A 25,148-nucleotide genomic window follows, 5' to 3' on the forward strand; every position below is an offset into this window, starting at 1 on the left:
AACACAAAGGAGATACAGAGCAGCACTGTCCAAATCCACTCCTTTATTAGCAGAGCCTGCAGGGGATGAGGCTGGAGCAGCCCTTCAGCCAGCTCTCCAGGAGGGCTTGGCCCTCGCATCGCCAGCGGGGTTGCAGCACCTGCACAGCAAAATCCCCCCACAGCTCCCTGGGGGAGAGCCAGCTGCTGCCACCTTCTCCAGAGCACGGCCCCAGTGCCACCAGCCTGCCTGGACAGCTCCACCACTGCCCCAGGGATGCTGCAGAAGGTGCTGGCAGACAGGATTCTCCACATGGGGCATTCCAAAGGCTTTTGCTCAGCAGATAGGCCAAGGGCAGGAGCAGCTCCTGCCTGGGCTGAGGGCTGGAGGGAAGGGCAGCAGCCCCAGGCACGTGAGCAGGAGCAGCTGCCCTGGACAGAGACACAGCACCTTGGAGACAGGGAGTGAAAGCAGTGCCTGAGCCCTGGGGTGGTTGTGTCACTGCTTTCCTGAGCCCAGAGTCACAACAGCTCCTGTGGGAGAACAGCCCCACCTGATCCAGGAGGCTGCAATCAGGGAGGGAAGGATGACACCCAAAAGCCAAGCAGAACAGCTTGCAGCCAGCATGGAGTTGGCCTCAGGTCCCACAGCCCTTTCTCTGAGCAGGACACCTCCTTGCTGCAGGATAAACTGCCTTTGGGGCACTGTCCCTTCTTGTCTCACAGCAGCTGATGCAAGGGGTGCTTGGAGTGCTGCCTTTGCCCTTGCCCTGGCCCTTGGGCTCGGGCTTGGCCACAAGGCCGATCACCCCAACGAGAGGGTTTGGTTTGGCTCTAGGACAAAGCAGAGGGAAATGTTTATGGCAAGAAGGCAAGAGGATTCTGGCTTTATCATGAAGTGAGGGAATTGCTGAGCAATGGCTGCAGTAACACGCCTGATTGCACCAAATTTGGGAGCAATTGGATACCATTGTCATCATTGTGCTTGAGAGCATCATCATTGGAACTGCATTTTGTGGAAAGCATGCTACAAATTCTTCTAAACTGCAAATCTGTTGTGGTTGTTCCTTCCCATGGATGTGACCTAATGTCTGTCCAGCTCGGAGAGTACATCTTGCTTGGTGATTCTCTGCCACGCCTCAGGGATTTCTCCTCTTCCCTGAAATTTCCCATTGTACAAATCTTCCAGCTGTGTCCTGAAATGAGACACAAACCATTTCCAGTACGCCTGCATGGATGAATCAGGAAGAATTTTCCAAGTGGAAAAAGGAGGTCCTGCATCACGATATGTTTTATACGGGATCCATTCATCATTATCAAACCTGAAATTAAGGTCAGTTGTAACAAGGCTGGAACAAATATCAATGACTAAGTGGTCTGTCCTATACCACATGGTTCCCATCAAAGCTCGTGGGCGATGGAAGACCAGCTGATGGTCTCCATCATGATTCCACATGGTGTTTGTGCAGACAGCCCCACAAAAGGGACACTGTTCCCAGCACCCTGAAAAATGCTCTGCCAGGATGGTGTGAGGCTGCCGTGAAAACGAGCTCAGGTCAGCACCAGCAAATTCTTTCTTGAGCCTGTCCCTCAGGTCATCCAGAGCTTCTGCCATGGCACTGCTTAGGGACTCAATGTCTGTGACCTCCTGGTGCTCAAGGCCCTTCAGGTCACTTCTGGGCAAGCTGATCACCTCTGTCAGTTCCCTGCAAAACTCATTCAGCCAGAGAGATATTTTATCTTCTTCGTCTTTTCTGTCTTTGACAATTCGGGTTGATAAAGAAACTGCTGACAGGATGTTTCGATAGAGGTGATTAAGAGTTAAATCTAAAAACCTCTCCAGGCTCTTGCTCTCATCCGAACAGTAACTCTGAACTTTTATAGCAATGTATTTGTGGAAAAAATCCTCTGGACGCATGAGGTAACATCTGAAATACTCAAAATTTTCTTGTTCTGCCAGGTATCTCAGGATGGAAACTTCCAGATTGGCTCTGTTGCCCTGGAAATCTGGGACTTTCTTCTGCATGTCCTCAGCAATGGCTTTAGCTGTCCTCTCGTAGACCGCCCGGCGAAGAGCCGGTTCAATCTTGTTACAAAGGAAAACAGCAAAAGACGTGATCCAAGTGGCTCTTTGGCAGGAAATCAGGAAACATTGGAAGAAATCTTTTCTCTTGCTGCTCAAGTACTCAGCTGGGTCATTTGCCTTTTGGAATGCTTCATGCATGGCTTTAAACCTTTCTGCTGCCATTTTGCAGAGATACAGAGACAAATCCATGCTGTACTCTCTGTTAAAAGTACATCTTGCATTGCTGGGGACAGAGTTGACACCTTTCTGTACTTCATTGAGTATTTCATGGATAAAATTTCGACTGTAGTCGCGTTTCTCCTGTTCTTTTTTATCAATGTTTGCCCTCACACTCGCTATGATGTTTTCTGTGATGTGCTGAAAGTTGATGACATCAGCACTGGAAGTGGTCCTGGGATCTTGGATAAAGCCTAAATTCTTTTTCTTCATGATGTATTTCTCTTTGTCAAAAGAAAATCCTCTGCCTTTGTGAAATGATCTGATCCTTGCATGGAAACCTGGCACCTTAAAGTGCTCAAGAAGGACGTCTTCAATATCTCTATCAATACCCACCCGTTCTAGAGGAGGAGCAGCACGGGAGACTTTGGCATTCCACTTGTTCCAGACAAGAGTAAACTCTTCCTCCAGTTTTCCCTCACTGAGGCTCTTCCCTTTCAGAGTCATAGCCAGCTTCCTACTCCTTCTTAGGAGCTCATCTTCATATTCCAACTTCCTTGCATCCAGTTTCCTCTGCTCCTTCTGTAGCTCAATCAGATTCTCACATTTCTTTCTTGTTTCAAGAAGAAGAGACTCTTTTAGTTCTTTCAGCTTCAGCTCTGTGCTTGATTTCCACTGCACCAGTGTCTCACAGTCTTTGTCTTCCTTGAAATACTTTTCCACCTCTTTCTCAATGGCATCACTTGTCTCTTGCACCCGCCCTTCAAGCTCTTTTCGGGGGACATTCTGCAAGTCCCCATTCCGAATTTTGTTGTCCAGTCTCATCTGTATGTCTGAGATGTGACTCCTCAACCTCCAGGTCCACTGACTAAAGGCACTTTCCAGTTTCCTGTAGGCAGCAATCTCCAGGGTATTTTTGAAGCTGAAAACAAAGTTTTCATTCAGCAAAGCATTCCAGAGGTCACCAATACGATCTTTCAGGCTCGACAGCCTCAAAATGCTGCGCTGTGACTGCTTCTTGGCAGCCTGAAGGATTTTGCTCTTGAGTTGCTGGACGTTCTGGCTGTAGGTGAGGTTGGGTGCTGCCATGGGGGGGGTTCCATCCCACAGGTGAGCAAAGTAGTGAATGTGGGTGTTCACATCAAAGCCAATGACATCGCTGAAGGAGGAGATGTCACAGAATTCCTGCTGAGCTGCTACCACAGTCATTTCATCCAGCTTTTCCTGCAAACGCCTTTGGCCTTCCATGTTCTGCTCCTTGGCAGTTGCTTCTCCCACGTTTTGGTGGACAAAGAGGCAGCTTGGGGAAAGATTGACTTTCTTCATCCTCAGGAAAGCCTGCACAGCGATCTGGAGAACATCTTGCATTTCAGATGGGTTTTCTCCAAAGACATTGATCACAGTCATGTTGCCAACACCAATGACAAAGGTGGCCAGCTCGTTGTCATGGCTCAGGGACTGTTTATTGGCCACCTCAATAGCACGAAGTCCCTCTGTGTCAACCACCAGCACAAAATCAAAGCCCAGGTCTTGCTGCAGCTCCTCGCCCACTGGGATGAGCTGCATAAAGGCTCCACGGGTGCATCTCCCCGCGCTGACGTTGAACTGCAGACCAAACATGGCATTCAGCAGGGTGGACTTGCCGCTGCTCTGGATGCCGAGCACAGAGAGCACAAACACTCGTTTGTCCCCCAGCCTCTCAATTAAGCTGTCAAAGATTGCTCCCACCCAGCACAAGGGCAGGTAAGAAGCATCCCCATCCATCAGCTCCACGGGATATCCTGAAACCATCAGCTCTGCTGCAATTTCTGGCAGTTTTGCAAAACTCTCAGTTTTGGAGTTCATTAGTTCCAGAGCTTCATAAATCTGCCCTACCTCTCTCAGAAGGTGCTCCAGTCCAATGGATGAATCATTGATTTCATCAGAGAGGGCATCCAAGCGATTTAGCATCTCATCATTCACCCTTGTATTTTCCTGGCTTTTCTTTCCAGTCCGGGTTTCAAACCATAACTTGTGATAGTCTCTCCTCAGTTCTTCAAGGGGACCGCAGAACTGCTCATCCATCAAGACCTTCATCCACTGCAGGAAGTATTTCTTGGTATCTGCTGGATGGGCATGGAGAAAGCCAAGGAATGATTTCATCAGTGGGTTCAGAGGGAAAGCTTTCTCCAGTTGTTTTCTTCTTATTGCTTTCTTGTCATATTCAATTTGGCTGCGATGATGCTCAATGCTCTTGTTCCTCTTCTCACGCAAGCGAGTGAGTTCCTTGTCCTTTTTGCCCCATTCATTCCACAGTTTTCCTTGAAGTGGCAGGAGCAGGGATTTGATCTCAGACAGCTTCTCTTTCTTCAGAAGGTCCACCAGCTCCTTTGCCTTTGCTTTGGCTGTCACACACGCTGCCTGATCTGCATCCACTATGAATCCACACTGGCGAGCTTTGACCACGCAGGCATCCAGGCTGAAATGTACATTAGACCCTTCTAGGAGATCCCTGATAATGTTGGTCAGCTGGTCCATCAGTTCTGCTTCATTTCTATTCTTGAGCCCTATTTTTATGTTTTTGCCGACTTGTCCATCTGCAATATTCTCCTTTTCCACAAGAAGACAAATCAAAGGCTTTTTTGACTTCAACAGGCCCTGAAGAATCTTTTTCCCATCGCTGTCCATGTGTTCTAAATTGGACACGAGAGCCACATTGACAGCAGATATCTCCTGCAGGAACTGCAGCTGTGCTCCGTGATCCCTGGCGTCTCCATGCAGGTTACAGAAAGCCACGCAGCACTCAAAGGTGTCATCGGGGCTTCCACGGGGGCAGTACCAGGCGATCTCCACCACCCCTTCCATCAGCAAACACTCCCTGGTGCTGCCTCTGCAGTGGCGGTGGAAGAAAGTGTCGTGTTTGCGTCTGCTCAGCAGAGCGTTCAGGAGCTGAGACTTGGAAGAGGAGGCCGAGCTGCCAATGCGGAAGAAGGACACGATGGGTGTCTGTGCCTGAAAGATGAGTTTGTTGTTGTAACCTTTTGCTCCAGCCTGCTTTCCTGACTTCTCTGTCTCTTTCCAGCTCCTTTGGATTTGGCTGAGGGCGTAGAGCGGGAACTCAATGCGTGAAGTGCACGGGTTGGGCACCAGCAGGGGCAGGGCCAGTTGGCAGAATGCCAGCTTGGTTGCAAGGGTCTGTCTCAGGAAGTCATCAGCACAATGGAAAATGGCCATCTGCAGGTCCATGGGGTGCACATGGGTACATGCGTCCAATGTGCTTGCACATTCAGGGGCCACTTCCTTTGAATCATCAAAAAACTGTTCAAAGAAGTCTGAGTGTTGGTGCTCTTCTGTTGTGGTTTGTGGCAGGGGTGCAAGTTTTAGGTTGCTGTCATCCCTGCAAGTCAGGTATCTCACCTGGTAATCCACAGTTAACAGCCTTTGCAAGAAGTAACCTGGCAGTTCTGTGTCCTTGCTGGGCTGGCTGTCCTGCAGAGATGTCTTGTTGATGGTGTGGAAATCTGCCATCCCCATTTTTCTTGGATAGTGACTATGGAGTCCAAGGCTCTTGAGCAACTGGAGGAACTCCGGGTTTGCCAAGGCTTCATTTGCTTTGGATTGGCTGCTCTCTGACTTGGATTGGGATTGACTGGATGCCTCAGTGGCTGGAAAAGTATCTTCCAGGTCTCTGAGTATGTTCTGCATCCTCTCTTCATCCCGTTTGTCATCCAAGCACCCACTGATCAAGGAATTCAAGTCCCGTTCCAGCCTCTCCCAGTCTTCACCTCCTCTGTGCTTTTGAAGGAGATTCTTTATCTGTGGGGACCACGAGCCTTTCATGTGATCTTCCATGAAAACTAAACGCTCCCTCTTCTGCTCAGGGGACAGCTCTTGACTTTCTGGTGTCACAGTCAGACCCGTCAGCAGAAGGGAGGCCTCAGCTCTGTCGGCATCTTGCTCCTTCAGGTTCACGTACTCCTCATGTGCCTCTTCCATTTCCTTGGCCATGTACTGAATTTCTGGGTATCCAAGAAGGTGCTGGAAAGTGCTGCTTTCCACCTGGTACCCTGTGCTGGTCACAATCAAGAGCACCAACAGTTCCATCTCCTTCTGAGCCCGTGCTTGGAGAGACTGGAGTAAGGAATAAATGGCGAGGCTGCTGGTCATGGTGGCTTCTATCTTTGCTTCATGAATGGCAGAAGCAGAGCTTCCTGGTGCGTAGGTGACATCATGGATGTGCTTCTTCATTTGCTGCAGGGTTTTGATGAGCTCTCCAAGCTCTGAGACTTTGGGAGATCTGGGAAGCTTGTGCTCATTCTGGAAGATCCATTGCATAATGAAGGAAGTCTCAGGGAAATCCTTGACAGAGTAGATATGAGGATCCAGGAGGCTTCTCAACATGACCTTGACAGAGCTGGTGTTTTCTGGAGGTGACTCCTGGGAGCTCTGCATGGTTTTCACCAGGAAGTCCTGCAGGGCTTTGTCTGACAGGCACATGTTGATCCACACACTGGGGTTCCCGGTTTTTGCATTCAGATCATCTTTTAGCTTCATCAGCATGAGCAGCTTCCTTTCATCCACTGTCACCTCCCAGGTCTTCACAGTCTCCATGAAATCTCTGGCTTCTTGTACTGCAATTTCTATTTCCTTCCCAAAAATGGTGCCAACGCTCTGATTGGACAGCTCTTTGTACGCAGCCATGAGGACTCTGCTCATCTGACCGACAGACTTAAAATCCCCGCTGTGATTGTACAGGATGACGTCCCACACTGGGATCAGCTCAAAGCCACGGTCGATAACGCACCACGTTCTGTTATCGGACACGAGCCCCGTTTTCCACTGAGGAAGAGAAGTTGTGTCCAGTGGGACCCCTGTGTTGACCACATTGAGCTGAATTGTTGCATGGGAATTCTCTCCAGCTCTCCCCAGGACAGAAGCCTTTGAGCTGGATATGGAAACATCCAGGGCCCCCGCAGCACTTGCCAGGAAGTCACCATAGCTCGTCCTGACAAGGCTGTTCAGTGCTTCAGATGCTTGTCGCTTCATCTCTTCCTGCTGCTCGGCTCGGAATCCCTTTGTAGACACCTTCCACCAGAATATTCCCCCAAAGTGGAGGGGACCCTGGTTTATGTGGGACCCAAATGTGCTGAAGAACCTCTCACACCTTTTCAGCAGGAGCACCTTGTCTTCCTGAGTGTCATTCAAAGTCTGCTCCATGTCTTGCAGCTCCTTCAGAGCCGCATCCGAGAGGCGAAGCTGATGCCTTTGGAAGTAGCAGGAGGCCAGAGGGATGTACTGGTACATGGTGGTGCAAAAGTAGCTCTCCTCAGAGCGGGATTGGTGGGTGTCCTGTGACTGTGAGGAGCTGCTCTTATCTACACTTGCTCCCAGATTAATACCCCAGAACAAGGCTTTGGCAGAAACGCTCATGCTGATCCCCAGCTGCTCCATGGACTTGATGAAAGTCGATTCTGCTGCAGAGGAGGAGAACTCATTCCTCTGAAGTAATGATCCCTGCTCTGGACCGGTGAGCTGGAATCCCTCAGGAACCCTGAGGAGCTGCTCTCGCTTTGCCAGCACATCTTCAGGTCTGCTGCTTCTGTAGATGCCCTGCAGGGCCAGTCCCCCCGATGCCCGCTGCAGCAGCTCCGTGTCAGGGATGCTCTCCATCGTGACTGCTGACAACTCCTGCTGCTCCAACTGCTTCTGGATGCTCTCCAGCATATCTGCCAAGGGTTTCTTTGGTGGTGGCCAGAACTCTTTGGGAATCTCCATGGCTTGCCACAGAGTCTCTGCTTTCTCCCTCACAGCATCCTGGCTGTGACTGTGGCTGTTGAGCATTTCTGTCAGATCATTCAGGGCTTGTTTGGCCACTTCTTGTCTTTGCTTTGTCTTCTCCAAGTGCTCCTTCTGCACCTTTTTAGTGGTTGTTTTCTCATCTGGTATTTTCAGGAGTTTCTGGAGTGCCTTCTTCTCCCAGGGATGTTGTACCTCACACTCCAGTTCTACATAGTCTTTATATTCCAGATGTTGCAGGGCTTCTCTGTTCTTAATTCCCAGGATCTGCATCACCTTGGGCAGCCAGTATCCAGTATCCAGTCCTTCCTTCTCTAATTCCTCTGCCAAGAGTTGCACCTTGGCATCCCCCTCTTGTGTGTCCTCCTTTGAAGCCATGTCTGTGGAGGAAGAAAAGAGACTTTCCCTGAGGTGCTGTCAGAGGCTCTGAAGCAGCTGCAGCCCCGTGGTGTGTCCCACCCAGCTGGTGGAGCCCAGCTGAAATGGCACAAGAGCTAGGGTCTCTTTCCCAGCACTCTGGATGTTCCTGTTGCTTTTCTGTTTGCAGGATCAGCCCTGGAGCTGAGGGTGTATCCTAGACACAGCAGAGACTCACAGAGACACAAACACAGACACACACAGACTCACTCAGCGACACAGCCTGCCCTGCACAAGGTGCTGCCTTCACCATTGCCCACATCCTCCCAGCAGAACTCCCCAATTCACAAGTTCAGAGAGCCAGGGGCATTCCTGGCTCCCTGGAGCACTGGCACAGCCCCTGTGCCCATCCAACAGCCCTGCCTGCATCCTGCACCCTCTGCTCAGCCCCACGCCTGCCCTGCTCGCTACCTGGCCCAGCCTGCTGCTCTCAGCACCTGGAGGCAGCGCTCACACGCTCTCCCCATGGGCACCCCACACTCCCCAGACACACTCCCACTATGCCTAGCATGGTCACAAGGCCTCTGAGCTGTTCTCCGGTTCCAGCTGCCAGCGCAGCCCCTCCCTCGCCCCACTCACAGCTCTTTCCAGGAGCTGCTTCCTGGCACACTCAGGGAGCCCACTTCTGTGCAGGGGAAAATCCACCTTGTCCCTGCCCATAGCTGTGCCTGGGGCATCGTGGTGGCCCGTCAGGAGAGACTGGAGACTTTAGGAGCCAACCTGGAGCGGTGCCCCTCTGTGATCTGCTGCTTGTTAGCACAGAAGGTCTCATCGGCCAAGTGCCCATTGGTGGCCATCTCAGTCACAGCCACTGTGGAGCCACTGAGCTTAAAATCTCTGGTGACAGGATGAAAAGTCCCTGCAAACCTGAACCATGCTATTTTGTTAGAGGAAGTAACAAGTTCCTATGCTAACATGCTTAAGAAGTTGATGTTAATTAACTGTTCCAATTACCTACAGGTAATTACCCTGTTTCTGTATCCCTGATCAATTGTTTTAATTACCCCATTTCAGTATCCCCAATTGACTGTTTAATTACTCAGTTCTCCTGGCTCTATTTATAACAGCTTGAGCAATCATCCGGGATAAGCCACATCCGAAGAGAACCAAGGATGGGATGGCCGCCCACTCTAACGGGCCTCCGGGACAGCTGGCTTCATCCGGATGGAGAACAGCCAGGGATGGGACGACGCAAAAGAGCGCTGGTAAGTACAACGGGTGGCGGGAGTAGGAGGCGTGTGAGTGCTGAGTGAGCGAGACGGGGACCGGCAGCTCGGATCCCCGAAGCAAGTGAGGACCTCCTAGTAACGCGGTTCCAAACTTCCTTGAGGGGGCCGGCCGAGAATGGAGGGAAGCGAGAGAGGCCTAACAAGGCCCAGAGGAATGAGTGAGGCATCTCCTAAGGGGCAGATGGGCCCCCCTCCAGGCATGTGGAGTAAATTAGAGTGTGAGTGGCACGCAGAAGGGAAGGCTTCCCTCAGAAAGGGCTAAGCGGCCCAAGTAGCTCCGGGTGTGTGGAGGTTTGGGCATAGTGAGAGTCGCACCCATTTTTCAACATTTCGTAGAGTTTTAGTTGTTTTCCCATCGGTTAGGTTGCCTATAATTTCAAGAGAGATGGAGTGAATTTAGTTAGTTAGTAGTTGTGTTGCCCGTCATTAAATTTCCATTGGGGTAGGGGCACCTTAGAGTTTTTTTAAAGAGGCCTAATTCATCTTTCAAGGGTGCCCCCAGGCACTTCCCCACCGAGTGTCCATAAAGGCCTTCACTTCCCAGGGTTGGACTGGATGCAGAGAGAGGTGGTGTGCTGCCGCAGTCCTAGGAAGGGAGACCATAGACCCACGGCCCGAGAGCACTGGGGTGGGGAGTCAGCGTTGGGGCCAAGGCAGGCACCATACATACCCCCACATCCCTTGGGCTGAAGCCACCCTGCTGGGGAAGAGTAGCTGAGCCAGGTAGAGGAGGGCCTGGTGAAAAGGGCAAAGGGGGGAGCAGGCCCTGCTGGGTGGGGTCGCTCTGAATACTTAGGAACTGGCCCAAGGAGAGGCCAAAGGCCAGCACTAGGGACAGGAAGTCTAGACCGGGGTTGGAAAAGCCTGGTGAAAAGGCAAAAGGGGGAGCAGGCCCTATGGAGTGGGCTCGTACCCACGTGCATCCCTGTGGCCGCAGCTACCTCGCTGGGGAGGAGTAGCTGAGCCAGGTAGAGGAGAGCCTGGTGAAAAGGTAAAGGGGGGAGCAGGCCCTGCTGGTTGGGGTCGCTACCCATGTGCATCCCCTTGCTGGAAGCTACCTCGCTGGGGAGGAGTAGCTGAGCCAGGTAGCCGGCCTGGCAGGAGGCTAGGCAGGGGAAGTCCTGAGGGAACCTTAGTACTAGGGACCCTGTCTGCATCGACCAGGGTGCTCATAGTCCCTCTGGGGGGGCAAGACGCAGGAGTACATAAGGGGTTTGGTCACTGGGACAAACCCCAAATGCCCGACTAGAGGTTTGAGCCATAATTTTTGAGTCCGGACTTTGGCTGAAACAACGATATTCTTGTAGAGGTCAACAAATTTTTCTCTTTGCGTACTTGAAGTTAAGTTGTCCCTATATTTAAGTTTAAATAGAGGTACCTTCAAAATTTCTTTTCCACTTTAATTTAGAGTAATAAATATGGGAAGTGTGTCAGCAGGAGGGCAGGTTCCTGTAAGGAAAACCAAGAGAGAATGGAATATTCCCCCTAATAGCCTCCTTGGGCAAATGTTAGATCAGTGGGATTCCCAGGAGGCCACAAAGGGTCTAAACTGGATTAAAATGATTCCTTATCACATAGAAGTTTGGCCCCAGTTATACCTGCAGAGGGAATGGCCATGGTATGGAACACAAGACCCTTGGATGTGTTCCCAATTAAACCAACATTTGAGAGCCCGAGGGAATCCTGACCCAGATGAACTATCCTATGCGGCCTGTTGGCAAGAGAACGCTGCAGGCAACGAGGCTATGAGAATATGCAAATTACAAGAGAAGAAAAAAGGGAATGAGAGGGAAGGAGTCAATGATAGGTGGGACCTTCTAGATTATCTACCTCCTCCTCTTCCTCCCAATGATTACCCAGCAGTGCCCCAGGTCGTCTGCCAGTTCCCCCAGTTCTGCCCTTAGTTACCCCAGCTCATCCCTCAACCTCCCCTGTTCAGCCCCTGGTACCTATTCCTTCAAAGCCCCCAACTACTCCCTCCTCCACAGCAGTACCCCCTCCTCCTACTACAGCAATTCCACTACCCCCTCCTCCTAATAGTCATGCCCCAAGTTTGGTTCCCTTTCCTACACCAGTTCTCCCCACCACCGCTCCCCCTAACCCAGTCACACCCTCAGTTCCTTCAGTCCCGTCCATACCTTCTCAGCCAATTACCTTGACCCCATCTCCCATGTCCCATGCTACGAGCTTAGTCCCTGCTCCCTCACTCAATGTTATCCCTTTGCATCCTCCCAACTGGGAGCTGAGCTTGTATTCAGGTAGTGCAACTTCTTCTGATAAACAAAACACCCCTGTACCTCCTGCTCATCCCGAGAACAGGGATCTCACGGAAAGCCCATATTGTTATACCAGGTCTAAGACAGCCAAAATAGAGAAGCTCTTTCCCCTTAGGGATGTCCCTATGGGTAGAGTGGCCGGAGGGGGTAGGGTTTGTAAATGCCCCATTGACAGTCTCTGAAGTCTGAGGATTTAAAAAGGAACTGAGAAATCTAGTGGAGGACCCATTGGTGGTATCAAATCAGGTGGATCAGTTTTTAGGCCCAAACATATATACATGGGGTGAGCTAAAGTCCATCCTTAATATCTTGTCCAGCTCAGAGGAGGTTAGGATAGTCAGGACTGCAAGAATGCAAATATAGGAGAGAGAGAAAAAATTAAGACCTCCCGGTGGCCATAAAATGCCTCTGGTAGACCCTAGATTGGATCCCAGCCAAGAGAAGGAAGGGGAACAACCAAATTGCTTGTGCCCAGTTAGTCATGCTTTGCTTAATCCTAATGTTCTCACTTCCCTTTTTGAAGCAAAGTTTCCCCCTTTGGTTGCGGTTCAACCCTTAGCATTTAATTTCTGGAGAGATATCCCAAAAAGTTTTGGTCCTTCCAAACCCCTATGGAAGCCTTTTTGAACCTTGAGATTGTATGACCCAAAGGAAAGAAAACTTGTGAGAAAAAATCACAGTGATTACACTCCTTCTCTTTAATAATCTTGTTCTGTAGCAAGTGTTAGTAAATGGCCATGCAAGTCAAATATAACAGCCATCATTAAAATTCATTTCCCTGTTTCTTTTGCCTTACTTCTCAGATTAGTCTATTGGAAGAAATTGGTTTTGTACATTTTCTGATGGCAACTGTGCAATTTCCCTGTCGACCTCCTTATTCGTACCCCACCCAGCGTTCCCTTGGATTTTTGCTATTATCATGTTTATATCTATTACATTTTATTATATTCATTATATCTATTATATATACATTTAACATATATGTGTTATGATAATGATGATCTCTATCATTATTTCTCAATTAAATGAATTTATAGAGGCCTTATAAATGCCAGCTCTGTTTGTTGAACCAGACCTTTGTATCCTGATTGTTTTGCTCTGCTGAATAGATTGAAGGAAGAATCCCGCAGAAACTTGAAAATGCAGGTCGCTACCGTTCCCCTGATTCCCTTCAATCCTTTTAGCACATGATCCACTCATTAAACCCTGTCTATTGCCTTCTTGCAAGGGCCCTGCAGAAGGACAGTATCCATGGTTTAGTGATGGAGAGCAAGTTCGTAAATAAAAGTAATGTTAGTCAGTTCCTTCCATGATGAAATTTGTTTGAGATTTTAATATTAAAAGACGGTCAGTATCAGTTAAATGTTATCAAGGGGTTTTAGTGATTCCCGCCTGATGTGTTTTTATAAAGCATGACTTAGCAATCACGTTAAGTTTTTTGCTATAAATTTAATGAATTAAATAGGAATAAAAATTATTAGACAGAGCTTGAAGAAAAAACCAGAGATTAGATGAGAGACTTATCACAGGTAGACAAATCAGTTGGAGACTGACATATTTGTTAAGGAAGTTGGTTAAGAAATTTCAGGGATTATTGTTGATGTTTTTGTAATTGTTGTTGTAGGTTCGTAAAGGTTTTTTTGGAAAGTTTAATTAGAAAACACCGCTCTCAAAAATCCCCATCTCCATGCAGACGAAATCTCCCATAGATCATTGCCCAAGGGCCACTGAAATTAATAAAAATGGGGAATAAGGAAGACTCGGATACATACCCCAAAGAATTCCCCATCTCCGAGAGGCAAGACCGGGTGAGACCAAAAAGAATGGTTCATACCGGACTCTTGGGAAGGCTAATGACAGCCCTGTTTGCAAGCACCATAGAGGGAAGAGAGAATGCATACACCAATGCTATCACCCCCTCTATGACAGGGAATATCTCAGGTCGCTAATAAGAGTCCACACCAACATAAACCCCAATTGTTTTAATTATTCACAAATAACCACTTGTCATGAGGACGGAAAGGTCTATTGGATTGCAAGGAATACAGCCCTATTTAGGCAGCGCTTACTCGGGGCACGCCCTATGGGAGAAACCTGGTTCTGTTTTGAACATGAAGCAAATCAGAAGGAACAAATAGATGTAATAAAAGAGAAACAATTAATCATAGTGACCAAAGGAAAAGATGATTTGGAAATACCCCCGGGGAAAAATTTATTCATAGGTTTGATTGAGAGGATCAGTAGGGAATTGAATTTAACCAATTGTTGGGTTTGTGGGAATACTCAAATGTCAGAAATTTGGCCATGGGAGGGAATTAGTCTAAGACAGCTAAAGAACCTTAATGCAAAGGGGAAGAAGCTAGCTTTACTAGACAGATGAGCAGAAGAACAGATGAAAGAGGAAAAATTTGTAAACACCTCTCCTCAGACTGAATTTCAAAATCACAATGAATTGCAGTATCGAATCAATGTCCCGAGTAATAATTATGAAAGTAAGACAGATAATTTTCCAAGAGACACTGACTGTGATAACATTGATGAACTACTGGCAGAATTATTGCCTCCCACTTCAATTGCTGAGGATCAATGTATGAGAACAGTGCACAGTGATGTGGCAATGATCGTATCCCAGGAGGTCAGTGTGGCACAGGCAGCAATGACAAGTGAAAAACATAATTCATACAGTCAAGATCTAGAGCTTGATGTAATAAATGATATCCTCAAAGAGGTGTCCCCAAACTACATGGAAAGTGACATTGATTTACTTCCGTCTGATGAAAGTTTGTTTCAAATTTTGCAAATATTCAATAATTATATTTATATGTATTGATTATGTAGCATATTAGCATAACATTTATTTATTATCATAATTTATAGTTATTAAAAAGATTATGTATGGGGATTTCATTCTCACACTGAAAGAGCCTTCCATATTTTTTTAGACAGATAAGTTCTAGGTTTTTCTATCATGATTAATTTTCAATTGAAAGTCCCTATAAGTCCTAAGTTTTGCGTAGTCTTAATAATGCAAGACTCAAAAGCTGTAGTTATCTAGTTAAAAGGGTTAAAGTACCCCTGTCTTAGACTAACCCTGAGGCTAATTTAAGTCAATCCCTCAGAGAACACCCCCGAGGGAGAAGTAAATTAGTAGGGCAACTATAGAGAGACCTGACACTAGAAAGAAAGAAATAAAAAAGACTCTGCATCAAGACAGATGAACTCTCCCCCGAAAAAGGAAAGATAACAGGAGGCAAGACCAGGTGAATTCACTTCCCGCCTAGAATATGGGGGAGGAGGACTTATACTGGACTCCTGGGAGGGCCTCTACTAGACCGAGAAGGCCCATGTGCCATCCCCTCTACAAAGGAGGAGAAAGGACGTCACTGATGCAATTCCATACTGATTCAAGTTTTAAATTGTGTCAACCTCTCCTGTTTATCAGATGTCACGAAACCATTGCCACTTATGGGCAGTAGCTGCTTAGAAGTTGTCCTGTAAAGGAAATCTAATTTTGCTGCGAATACACAATCAAAAAGTCATAAAACACCTGAAAACATCGAAGTATCAGTTATTAAGCTGTACCTCAGAGAACCTAAAAAGTCTTAATTGATGCAGGCCTAAGCCCCATTGAAGAAACAGAGGGGTTTATAAGGAGCAAGTTCCTATGCTAACATGCTTAAAGAAGTTGATGTTAATTAACTGTTCTAATCACCTACTGTTAATTACCCTGTTTCTGTATCCCTGATCAATTGTTTTAATCACCCCATTTCAGTATCCCCAATTTATTTTTTAATTACCCAATTCTGGTACTCCTGGTCAATTGTTTCAATTACCCTGTTATGGTATAGCCTATGTGTCCCTGCCTTTTAGTTACATTGTTCTTGTATCCCTTGTCTCCTGGGGAACTGCCTCCACTGCTCTTTAAAATGACGCCCAATATGCAAATAGAGAAGAACACTGGAACACTGGGTACTATTTAAGAGTAAAAAGACTCTTAAAGAAATGAGCCAGAGCAAAATTCAGGACGGAAGGTAATGCCCCTAGACTGGCGCAGCAGTAAGACTACTAACCAGGGCAACTTCATCTGGTTGCCGTGACCTGAATAGTTCTCCATCTGCAAGACACCCCTGGACAACAAGCCCCCAAAGTGCCTTCCTGAGGATTCCTGTGGCAGAGCAAAGCTGAACACCTCCTCGTCTTTGTCATCCGTGGGAGCAGTAGTGGTGTGCTCGACCCCTTGGGCCCCCCCCCCATCCAGTCTGTTTTCAATAAAAGCCTTTCAAAAAGGAGGAGTGTCTCCTGGCCCTATTTATAACACCAGGCTTAAAGAAATAGACTAGAAGGATTTAGAAACGAGGAGTTAGGAATGAAATGTAAGATTAGAAGTTGCCTAGAATAGTTTACATATGATAACATTCAGAGTCAGCCACAGTGGGGCCAATGCACATATGGAAACATTTAAGGTGTAGCAAGAGCAGGATGACTTATAAAATAAAGGTTGAGCTATCCCAAACTAGGCCTCAGATTCTGGCCTGCAAGGCCTCAGATTTTGGCCTGCCTAGAAGTAGATAAACCTGTGGCGCAGTTAGAAATTCACTTAAGGTGTGTACATGCTTTAGCTAGGATAGTCAGGATGGAAATACGGTCGCTGCCTTAAACTGTGATAGCTTACATACTTGTTCACGCTGCATGCCAATAGAAATGCACCTGCTACTGTAAACTATTCTGTACAGTATAAAACCAGCCATTTCGTGAATAAAGGGGAGAACGTATGTTATAACCATATTGGTCGGACCTGCGTTGCTCTGTCTTCAACCCCAAGTTTAGAGTCCCAACTTTCATTTGGCGCCTGGAACTGGGACCTGTTTTTGTTTTTTATTTTTTGCTTTAATGCAGATACTTGGACGTTTTAATACGGATTTTATTTGGTTTTATTATGCTTTGATGCGGAGTTTAAATGCTGGAAGTCCCTGCCATTTTGGAGTTTGTTTGATGTATCTGGATTTGGTCTGAACACACGAACATTCCTGAACTTACAGGGCGGGGAGTTGGAGAACGCTTGTTGCCTGATTTCACCTGAAGGAGAACAGCGACACGCTGTGGGGAAGGTAAACAAAGACCACAAGTTAAAGCAAAGAATTTTAAAAGCATGGAAAAACACTATGGGGCAGTGTTGCAGCTTTTAGCTACGATTGCCTCAAAAAGGGGTGAAAAGATCAAAGAAGCTAATATGAGACAGTTAACACTACGGGTTCGGAAGAAAAGAAAGTTAAACCAGCCATTGCTTCGTTTTAGTGAAGCAGGATGGAAGGAAATAAGTGAATTATTATGGGACTCTGTTGTTTCACAAGGGAAAGAAGCAAAGATTTGCTCAGAATTAGGCGTGATTTGAAAAAAAGTAATAAATACCTTGCAAACAGTCGCTGCAAAATGCAAAGCCGCAATCTTAGTCTTAGAAAAAATGACTCCCGGTCCCTATGACTCAGGGGTCTCCCTCTCCAAGCCAAAAGAACTGAAAAAACTATCTAAAATAGCCAGGTTCTTCAGTATAAATTCCATGCATTCCCTAAGTGACAATGCAGCTCCGCTTTGCCCCTCTCTGCGTGGAATGGTAGATGCAGCGTACCGCATGGTCCGAAAGCAGGAAGTGCCTTTACCAGCTCCTGGGGAGAATGAAAGCAACCAGGAAGCATCTCGGCCACTGGACTCAGGGGGTGTAGTGAAAGACGAGGAGGCAGGCGGGGCCGAAGGCGGAGCGAGGTGGGCACAGGTGACGCAGCAAAGAGGCAGAGTTCAGGGCGGTGCTGAGAGCGGGGCGGTGTCAGCCTTCTCCTTGCTGGAACAAGAGCTGACATCATCAGCACATGTGATCAAAACAAACATGGCTGCGCCTGTGTCAGCCTTCAAGAATCCAGACTCGGATTGATCTAAAGCCACTGCACCCCCACAGCCTGTATCAACGCAATTTGTCACCCTATCACTACTTTTCAACACGGGTGTGAACACTTCTACTATAAATCAATTGCACTGGCTGTCAGATTGGTCCCTGCGATCTCCCTACCCCCATGCGGTGAGGGTGGGCAGCATGAGTGTCCCCTCAATGAGTGCAGACCCTGTCAGTATCATCTTTGAAAGCAATCAAGTCATTGTAACTCGACCCTATGTTATGCCAATGCCCGAGGAGCTTCCAGGATTGTTAAGCAGAGATGATGAAAACATACAGAAAAGTGGACATATTTCAGGTTGATAAGATCCTCCAAGCCCAAGCGAAGAAATTCTCACAGCACTTCAACAAGTGTTTCAACAGAACAGCAAGTGGACATTGTAAGAAAAGACCAGAAGAAGAAAATACAATCATTCATCCCTCTGTTGTGGAGCAATCCATCATTGTGTGGGAAACACAGTGTGAGAAAGGAACATTTTATCAGAAAGAAGATAAAATAGAAAATGAAATGAAAATGAGCTTTTAGCCAGAGTTATTCATTGTGTAAGGCTGAGATATGTTTTTACATTTTGATGTTGTTAAGATTCATTTTTGTGTGGTTTAGTTTGAGTTACATATTACTAAATATATAATTTTAAAGTTTATTGTTAAGATTTGGGCCCTGATGAGTTTAAGTTAAGTTTATATTTAAGTTTCAAGAAGTTTAATTAGTAATGAATTTATATTGATTTGCTGCATATAGATTTTATAAGATTACTGTAAGTTGTAAATTTTTTATTAAGATTTGTTGGCATTAGATTTAAATATTAGTTGATTTAAAAGGTGATTTACAATTTATAAAAGGTATGCTTGGTTAATTTGCAAAGTTTAGTTATTTTTCTTTAAAAATGAAACAGTTTCATTTGAAATGATGATGATAGAACATTAATAAATAAAATTTGAAGAGAAGATACAATTTGTTAGATCTTTGATTTTATTCTTAGTTACGAATTGTTTTAGTCTTTTGTGTTTCATTTTAAATTCATAAGTGTATGAGAGTCATGAAATACAATTTGTTGACATGTTAAGTATTAATATATTAATCATATAATATGAAAAAATATATAAAAATTAATAGTACTTGTAAGTTGATATTAAAGTTAAGTTTTTATGCTTTGTCATTTGTTTATAGGGTTTTTCAAAAGGCATTTGTCATTTGAATTTTTCTATTTTTTTTTAGCCATTTAAGCATTTTGTAAATGCTGTTGTTAAAAAATGTAGTTGTATTGTTAAGTGCAAGTCAGAATTTTTCCTTAAGTTTCATTTTAAGTACTTTTTTTTGTGTAAAGATATTATAACAGTTTGCTGTATTTTAGGCATTTTATGTTTATTGTTATTAGAAGTTATATTTAAAGGATATCCTAGAGAGAATCACTCCAACTTAAAGTTTGAGTCCTGGCCAGACTCTGATCTTAACTTGGACAGATGTTTGCCAACAAGGCCCAGAGGCTTCTGCTCCAAAAAATAATATGCAAGTTATCTTAACTTAGCAATTTGATCCTATTAATATAACAGCTGAATCAACTTTGAGGTGAAACCTGGTATCCTTGCCCGGGAAAAGCTATCAAGATCTTCACTAAAAGAAAGTTTCAGCAGTTTGCAGTCTCTGAGGTAATAGCAAAAATGATTTGATAATTACATTTTACTTTCATTAGTATGCAAGAACATCTGTTTCGTTCCCTTGCCTTTGAGAATACCAACTCACATACCAAGACTGTTTTAACTTCCCTTCTTCAAAGCTGTGGAGTCAATGAGATGCTAGTAAGAGCTGCCAGAGCTGAACAAGACAACGAGACAGCAGCATTCACAGCAGCCATGCAAAATGCTATAGAGCAACAAGGACACATCATTGCAGCTGCGTTAAAAGAGGCAACCTCGACTATCCCAGTAACAACAGAGAAGCCTGCAGTCGTGATACATCACCAGGCAGTGAGGAAGAAGAGACCGCAGACGATTTTGAGACTTTAAATTTAGAACCTGTGTATGGATGAATGGCAAGGACTGAATACTGTGCTTTTATCTTATGCATTTAATGGCTGGGATCTTGGGGTTTTTCTGAGTGAATCAAATAGTGCTTTGCTTGTAACAGTGTATACAAAAGTAGCCAGCCGTGCCACAGACCCAGTTGGGATAGCTCAAAAGAAAAACGGGCAAAGGTAGCAAGAGCAGGATGACTTATAAAATAAAGGTTGAGCTATCCCAAACTAGGCCTCAGATTCTGGCCTGCAAGGCCTCAGATTTTGGCCTGCCTAGAAGTAGATAAACCTGTGGCGCAGTTAGAAATTCACTTCAGGTGTGTACATGCTTTAGCTAGGATAGTTAGGATGGAAATACGGTCGCTGCCTTAAACTGTGATAGCTTACATACTTGTTCATGCTGCATGCCAATAGAAATGCACCTGCTACTGTAAACTATTCTGTACAGTATAAAACCAGCCATTTCGTGAATAAAGGGGAGAACGTATGTTATAACCATATTGGTCGGACCTGCGTTGCTCTGTCTCCAGCCCCAAGTTTAGAGTCCCAACTTTCATTAAGGGAAATTGATATACATTGAGAATCACTCAGAGCCAGCCAAGAAAAACCTATACCTCCTCAGTTTTGACACTAAAACTAATAAAGACCAGAATGAAGGGATCAGCAGGTCAGGTAGTCATAGCAATGGGATGAAGGTGAAAAGTTTAGTAAGCAAGGAAGACATTCCTTACTTCCTCATGCAGCCTTCCAACTCATTTTCTGCCACCACTGACTCAAAAAGGAGGAAGACTACGCAGCTGCAATGAGTATGCAACTAATTTTAGTACCAAGTGGAGAATGGGCGGAGACAGGTGATGAATATGGGTAGGCGTTTTGGAATACGCATGTTTTTTGTGAATAAATACAGAGCTAAAGCCGTGGAAGGTTGCTCATGCCTTTGGGAGCTATACCACATGGGCCCAGCACTGACATAAACATCCCCTTTTAGCTAAATCAATTGAAAGGTATTTTGTCCTTGTGCATCAAGCCTTCAACCCTGGCCATGGTAAAGGCAGAGCTCAGGCTGCTCAGGGGCCAGTTACAGAGGGCCCATGGAAACAGCTCTGAAAGGTGCTGGGGTCCATCAGTGCTGGTCACTTTTGATTGAAAAATTCCAGAAGGACAAGTCAGTCATGGGTCAACACCGATACAGTGGCTTAGGAGGGACAAGTCCTTCTTGTCACACTGAATTTCCTTTTATAACACATTAAGTCACGCAGTTGACCAAGGACAGATAGTAAACCTGAGCTTCTTGCATTTCAGTAAAGCTTTCTGTCCTGCCTCTCCCAGGATCCCTGTGTGTCCCTTCTGAAGTACTAAGGCCTGAAGAACAGGCCCTGACTGAGGCCAGAACAAGTCCTGAGCCAAAGTTGACCTCTAGATGAATCTAAACTTTAGATATATTCATTAACTGGCAAACTGTCATTGGCAATATGATCTATGTATCCCTTCATTGGCAAAACATGCATTTACTTTTCCATATTTAAAATTCAGATACGTGGCCTTGCTTGGGGCTGTAGGATCAAAGACAATTTCCTTGGTTCCCCCTTGATCCCTGGCCAGGCTTCAGGAATAACCCAAGAACAGAATGAAACCAGATGTTCCTGCACTGGAAGTGATGTCAGCTTGTGTATGCAATGCTATAAAAGCTGAGCTCTCCCACAGCGAGGTTGGAGCCTCCCTGCCTTCAGGTGGAAGCACCACAGGAATTCCCAGTTACCAGGAGGGCCTCCCCAGCTGATGTGTGCATCTGGAGGATGGTAAAGTCTGAGGGTAACTGGAGATGTATCTTTGTTAATCAGTACAGGAAATCTTTGTAGTAATAATTGGGTGCATTGCTGAACTCATCCCTTGGTCATTCTTTGCAGTTTTGCATTACAGTAAATTGCACCTTAAGTTGGTGTTTGTGTCTTTTCTGCAGACCCTGCCCCCTGGCAAAACACCTTTGACCTCAGGCCATTCCATGATTCCATGTTCTCACCCTAGCAAAGCTGGCGCTCTCATTGCACACCTGCCTTTAAACCTTTGGGGGTTTTGACACTGTCACACAACCCCGAGAACTGTCCCAGTGTGCATTGTTCAGCTGGATACTGGAGAGATTTATTCCGTGCACAAAACCTTCCCAAGCACTCAGCTTGCACCCCACCAAGGCCACAAGACTCTTAGCAGCACAGGCACTGATCCCAGGGGCTTGGACTCAGGTATAGACATGAGGGCTCCTGCATCCTTCCAGAGCCTTCAGGGACAGCTTTCCCTCGGGAATCCCTGCAGATTTGGGCAATCTGTGCAAGGGCTCTGGGCTCTGATTCCCCTCACTCACCTCATAGCAGATACACCAGTTGCGCCAACAAGAGTATCAGTCCGAAGAAAAGGCCTGAAATCCTAAAGGAAAAGACCAGATGGTCAGGAAAAGACCAGACTGTCAGGAGAGGAGAACCTCCACATTGATGGATTGCCACCCATCAATGTGGAGGTTTACTTCCAAGGAGCACTGGAGGCCAATCCTTCTCCTCCACTGGAGATTGCCCAGGCAGCAAAGACTACTCAGGGCTCTTGTGGGGAGGTGACCAGAGCAGGGTTTCACCTGGGACCTACATCCATGTTCCCCCAGCAGAAGGAAGCTGGACATGCTGGAGGGGTGGGACAGAGCAAAGCCCCTGAAGGTCAACAAGGCCAAGTGCAGGTGCTGGCCCTGGGTGCAGGCAATGCCAGGCACAGACACAAGCTGGGAAGAGCAGGGATTGAGAGCAGCTGTGAGGAGAAGGACTTGAGGGTGCTGATGGGTGAGAGGCTGTCCAGGGAACATCTGTGCTCTTGGGGCAGCAGACAAGGAGTGGAGGGGCAGAGCCAGGGGAACAGCCCTGAGAATGGGGCAGCACGGGTCCCGTCCCAGCACTGCCCACATCACACAGCTGCTGATGGGGGCAAGCTCAGGGCCCCGCAGAGGGGGGAGAAGCAGCTCTGGGTTTGGATCCCAGCAGCCACTGAGCCCCACCTGCAGCTCGTGTGCTCCCACCAGCAGGATGGGGACAGGAGGGGGACAGCAGAAGCAGGAAAAGCCACTGGCTCGAGATAAGGGCAGCTCAGCAGAGGAGCAAAGCTGGGTGTGCTGGCAGAGCACAGGAGGGACTTCAGACACCAATTGTTTTCTTTGGGCACATGTCCAGCTGCTCCCAGACCAGCAGAGTCCCAGTGCAGGATGGCTGCTCAGGAAGGGAACTGCAGGCTCAGGGTCACTGCTGCAGCTTCTCCACTTGAGCCACTTGTCCCAGCCCTGTCCCCTAATAAGTTCTCTCCCACCGGAGCACTCCCAGCACTGGTTCAGTCTCAGGAGTCAGGGGCTGCCCTGGACAACATGAACTCCAGCCCAGCCACACCCAGAACGTGCCCCCAGGCACCCTTGGCAGTCCCTGCACGGCTTCCCATTTTCCTCAGAAACAGGGAAAAAGCCCCATGTGCCAGTGTCAGTGCCCGCAGAGAGGCACTAAGCACATTCAGGGCATAACTCGGGATCCAGTTCCTCCTGGCAATCAAACGAGGGAAGCAACAAGGCGGGCAACAGGACCTGCCATGGGAATGACTCCGCCCCATTTCATGCGAACAGCCCCCCGAGAGTGTTTTCCCCAGCCCTGCCCCAGAGAAAGGGGCTGTGGGGGTGCTGGTGCCTTTGAGAGACTGTCCCAGGAAGCAGAGCGCTCTGAGTGCTGACGCTGAGACTGTAAGAGAGTTGAATTTCACCCTCCCTGCATGGGGAGGAAAAGCAATGATCGCCCATGGCTCCTGCCTTCCGGGAGCGCAGCCGTCCGGCTCCACCGCGGGGCTGGGGGTGCCCGGGCCGGGCAGGGTGGGGCCCGCCTGCGGGAGCTTTTCCCGGCCGGGCACGGGCTGGCGGCAGGGAAGGGGCTCCGCAAGGGATCTGTGCCCGGCCAGCCCCGCCGCCAGCTCTCGGGACAGGCTCTGCGCCTCTGCAGACTTCGCTCTGCCCCTCCATGCCCCCGCATCCCTCCTCCTTCCCTCTCCGCTCCTCTCCCACCCCTCTGACCCCGGCCCCTCTCCCAGCTCAGCCCCGCAGCGCACACGGCTCCCCCGAGCTCCCCCAAAGCGGCTGCCAGCAAAGGCGGCTTTCTGCAGCCCACGGAGGAGCAGACACCGCCCTCCCCTGCCCTCAGACCCCTCTTCTCCTGCCCTGCCATGTCCCCAGCCGTGCCAAAACAGCGGCAACAGGAGGCAGGAGAGCGACAAGATCCCGCTCGCTGCTGCTGCCGGCCCCGCAGCTCATCCGCAGGGCCCTACCTTCTCCCTCGGTGTCCCGCAGCTCCTGGGATGGGAGAAGCCCAGCACAGCCCCTCCTAAGGCCCTGGCTCTGGACTGGGTGCGGCTCTTTCTGTCCCAGAGGCAGCGTAGCAATTCCAGGAAATCAGGCGTTTTACTGTAACAGTATGTGACAGTGGAACGCCTCTTTTGGAGTCAGATGATTGAATTACGATCCAAATTCCACAGCAGCTGTGGTTTGAGTTGCCTCACAGTTAAAAAGTTAAAACTGTTGCAGATCTCTGACCCTTAACTCCAGTGCTGACTGCCACTAATAATTTTGTAAACTGTGTAAGCTAGATATGCATACATTTAAAAGAAGGAGGAGAGGGTGTTTGGAGAAAGGTCTGGAGAGACAGGACAAGGGTGGAATGGCTTCCCATGCCAGAGGGAAGGGTTACATGAGATACTGAGAAGGAATTCTTCCCTGGAGAGTTGTGAGAGGCTGGGACAGTTGTCAGAGAAGCAGTAGCTGCCCCATTCCAAGATAGGGACACCTTCCACTATCCCAGGTTGCTCCAAGCACTATCCAAACTTCCCCTGTGCCAGGGGACCCAGATGCAGCCACATCTTCTCAGGGATAGATGGGATATTAGGGAGGAATTGTTCCCTCCCTAATATGGGAGGGAGTGTGGGGAGGCCCTGGCAGAGGGGAAGTTTACGAGGAAGGCCAGGTTGGATAGTGCTTGGAGCAACCTGGGATAGTGGAAGGTGTCCCTGCCTATGGCAGGGGGTGGCCCTGGATGAGCTTTAAGGTTCCTTCCAGCCCCATTTGTGAATGTGACAAGGTAACCCAGCTTTGGAAGCTGCAAAGGGCAGAGCACACCAAGCCTCAATGCCTAAATCAAGGCTGCAATACATGAGCCAGTACCGAGATTTGTGCTGGATCAGCCACTTTCCCAAAACTAAAATAGCCAGGAAC

At 47.7% G+C, this 25,148-nt stretch overlaps 1 protein-coding gene across 1 annotated transcript; it reads right to left on the reverse strand.

Moving 5' to 3' along the window:
* Positions 1–23: 23 nt before the first annotated feature.
* On the reverse strand, positions 24–24,360 carry LOC134564107 (interferon-induced very large GTPase 1-like). Its single transcript, XM_063422746.1, has 3 exons — positions 24,209–24,360; positions 22,236–22,297; positions 24–8,375 (listed from the first exon to the last, which is right to left on the reverse strand). Exon 3 carries the CDS (start codon positions 8,371–8,373, stop codon positions 1,063–1,065), a length of 7,311 nt encoding a protein of 2,436 aa, XP_063278816.1. The 5' UTR covers positions 8,374–8,375; positions 22,236–22,297; positions 24,209–24,360; the 3' UTR covers positions 24–1,062.
* Between the last annotated feature and the right edge of the window lie 788 nt (positions 24,361–25,148).

This window comes from Prinia subflava, chromosome 2 (genome assembly GCF_021018805.1).
Source record: "Prinia subflava isolate CZ2003 ecotype Zambia chromosome 2, Cam_Psub_1.2, whole genome shotgun sequence".
Classification (NCBI taxonomy): Eukaryota; Metazoa; Chordata; class Aves; order Passeriformes; family Cisticolidae; genus Prinia; species Prinia subflava.